This window comes from Danio aesculapii, chromosome 2 (genome assembly GCF_903798145.1).
Source record: "Danio aesculapii chromosome 2, fDanAes4.1, whole genome shotgun sequence".
In the NCBI taxonomy this organism is placed as follows: Eukaryota; Metazoa; Chordata; class Actinopteri; order Cypriniformes; family Danionidae; genus Danio; species Danio aesculapii.
This window is the reverse complement of record NC_079436.1, coordinates 60,044,525-60,047,162: the sequence shown is the minus strand read 5'-3', so window position 1 is coordinate 60,047,162 and position 2,638 is coordinate 60,044,525. Positions and strand designations below refer to the sequence as shown.

Below are 2,638 nucleotides of genomic sequence, written 5' to 3'. Positions count from 1 at the left end.
ACTGAATGATGGACAGACTCAATGATGGACAGACTCAATGATGGACAGACTGAATGATGGACAGACTGAATGATGGACAGACTCAATGATGGACAGACTCAATGATGGACAGACTGAATGATGGACAGACTGAATGATGGACAGACTCAATGATGGACAGACTCAATGATGGACAGACTCAATGATGGACAGACCCAATGATGGACAGACTGAATGATGGACAGACTCAATGATGGACAGACTCAATGATGGACAGACCCAATGATGGACAGACTGAATGATGGACAGACTGAATAATGGACAGACTCAATGATGGACAGACTGAATAATGGACAGACTCAATGATGGACAGACTCAATGATGGACAGACTCAATGATGGGCTAATAATCTGCAGATTCGTGTGGGCCTAGTTATAAGACATTCATTAGCCATTATTAATGAAACTTACAAATTTGGTAATGACTTTTGCCTGCACATGCTTATTTTGATGAAATTGGTCTGTAATTATTGATTGGGTCACAGATACCAATTATGCCATAATCTGCTAAACTCCCTGTCCGCCATTTTGATTTTGTTCACACCATTCTTTTTTTAACTCCTCCAAGACAGTTGGTCCGATCTTCAGTAAATTTGACTCGGATCATCTTCAGACCATGTAGAAGGTTATGGCATTCATATCGACAGACTGAACTCTTGTCATTTAGCACATGCGCAGACTTGATGTAATTCTGCCAGGTGACATTACAGACTGAGTCACTGCAATGGTCTGAAGTACTGAAACCAAACTTAACGTGTGTGATCTACTCTAGGCCTGACATTGACCAAACTACATCAGTCTGAGCCACCTTCTGGGTGAAGTTGACAAACAATTCAATTCTGTCAATAGAAATCAAGCACAAATTATCAAATGGCTTCTGATTAGTTTTGTCTAGGGTTATTAGACTGGTCCTGATCATACACAGAACGTTGATATCATTTATTCCCTAATTGACACGACTTCCTGTCCACCATCTTGAATTAGTTTGTAAATCTGTTGCTTTGAACTCTTCATAGATCGTTAGCCCAATTTCCACCAAATCTGGCTCAGAATATGCTGCCAAAAAGGGTTAGAATACTCCAGTTGACCTGTAGCTTGTTGCTGTGCTTGTTTATGATGTGGCCGCTGCGCTGCTTGGCCCCGATAACTGCTGCAGCCATATTTATTATTATTAATATTGTTAATATAACTGAAGATCAGCAGGTGAGCTGTAGTGTGTGTTCTCTGAGGCGTCTGCTGGGTTATTCTCCTGTTACTCCTCCACATCATCATCTAAAGCACTCGCTGCTTCTCCTCCATGTATTGTTTCTAAGAGCTGGACACTAATAGACGGCCGTGCAGTACAGCGGTGAAAGCTCTTCAGTGTGGATGAACAGCGTTAGTGAAGTGATTGACAACATTAAGACAGCGTTTTGTGTGTTCTGTGCATTAGCCGTAGCTTCACCTGCTAGGTCGTGCATCAGGTCTTTGATGAGGTGTCCGATGATGGCGTACAGCGTGGCCACGATGATGATGGAGGCCAGGATCATGTAGAAGACGTGTATGGGCAGGTGGATGGCATCTCTGGCTGGTGGGACGTAGCTCTGGAAGTACACCTGCTCCTCCTCACCTGCAGGGGGCAGCAGCGGCGGCTCGCGCGGAGCTGACATCGCTAAACCTGCAGAGACACAAGACAGCCGTTACTGCAGCACAGGCTGCTGCAGAGTGTGTTCATATCTCCAGACCGTGTCGTCGAGGTGATCGTACCTTGCACATGCAGTGCTGCGCGGCGGAGTGATGGAGTTTAGCAGCTCTCGCCCGTCGCTCAGGTGCACACTCGCTGATGCTCACGTCTGATTGGTTGAGACTCTCAAGGTCAGAGCTTTATTTATCAGCTGATATTATCCAGCTTTAAGGAGGCTTACAGTCTGATATGGCTAATCATGGACCCAGAAAACAGACACACACTGATCCTGACACACACACACTCACAAACACTGGACTTATATTCACTAACACATGAAACACACACTACAAAGAGGCTCAGTGAACCCAGAACCGCACAGAGACAGCTAATCGAGCTCCGCACTAGTGTAGAAGAGTGTGTTTTATTCCGTTACAGCTGTGTTTCTGGAGTGTTGGATTATTATGATCATCACACACAGAAGACTCAGACACCGGCAGTTGGCTCCTAATGAAGAGAGGCTTTAATTCTACATCTCAATCTGTTTTACAGGAATAAAACAAGACAGAACTCATTTAATGCCTCACGGGTCAGCAATGACACCACGACTCTCTGTCAGACACAAACACTGTGATTCACTCTTTATGTCTACAGCAGCACAAAGAGCACGAGGGCTGTGTGGAAGCGTTAAAGCGTGAATAATAAAGGTGTGTGTGTTCAAACTGCAGTGATGTGATGGTGCTGTAGGGGACGCTGGTGTGTGTGGACGGACTCTTCCACCCGCTCCTCCACCCGCTCCTCAGGGCCTCCTTCAGCATCAGCAGATCCATCTTTAGGGCCGAAGACACAGTCTGTGGAGAGATGAGCAGCATTAGTGCGTGCACACACACACACACACACACACACACACACACACACACACACACACACACACACA

At 45.7% G+C, this 2,638-nt stretch overlaps 1 protein-coding gene across 1 annotated transcript in view; it reads right to left on the bottom strand.

Annotated features, from left to right (window-relative positions):
• The window catches only part of LOC130238988 (uncharacterized), a 3,632-nt gene extending 1,945 nt beyond the window's left edge, over positions 1-1,687 (bottom strand). The window contains exon 1 of the mRNA XM_056470112.1: positions 1,483-1,687. Within this exon, the coding sequence (XP_056326087.1) occupies positions 1,483-1,687 (205 nt within the window). The remainder of the gene's footprint in view (positions 1-1,482) is intronic.
• Between the last annotated feature and the right edge of the window lie 951 nt (positions 1,688-2,638).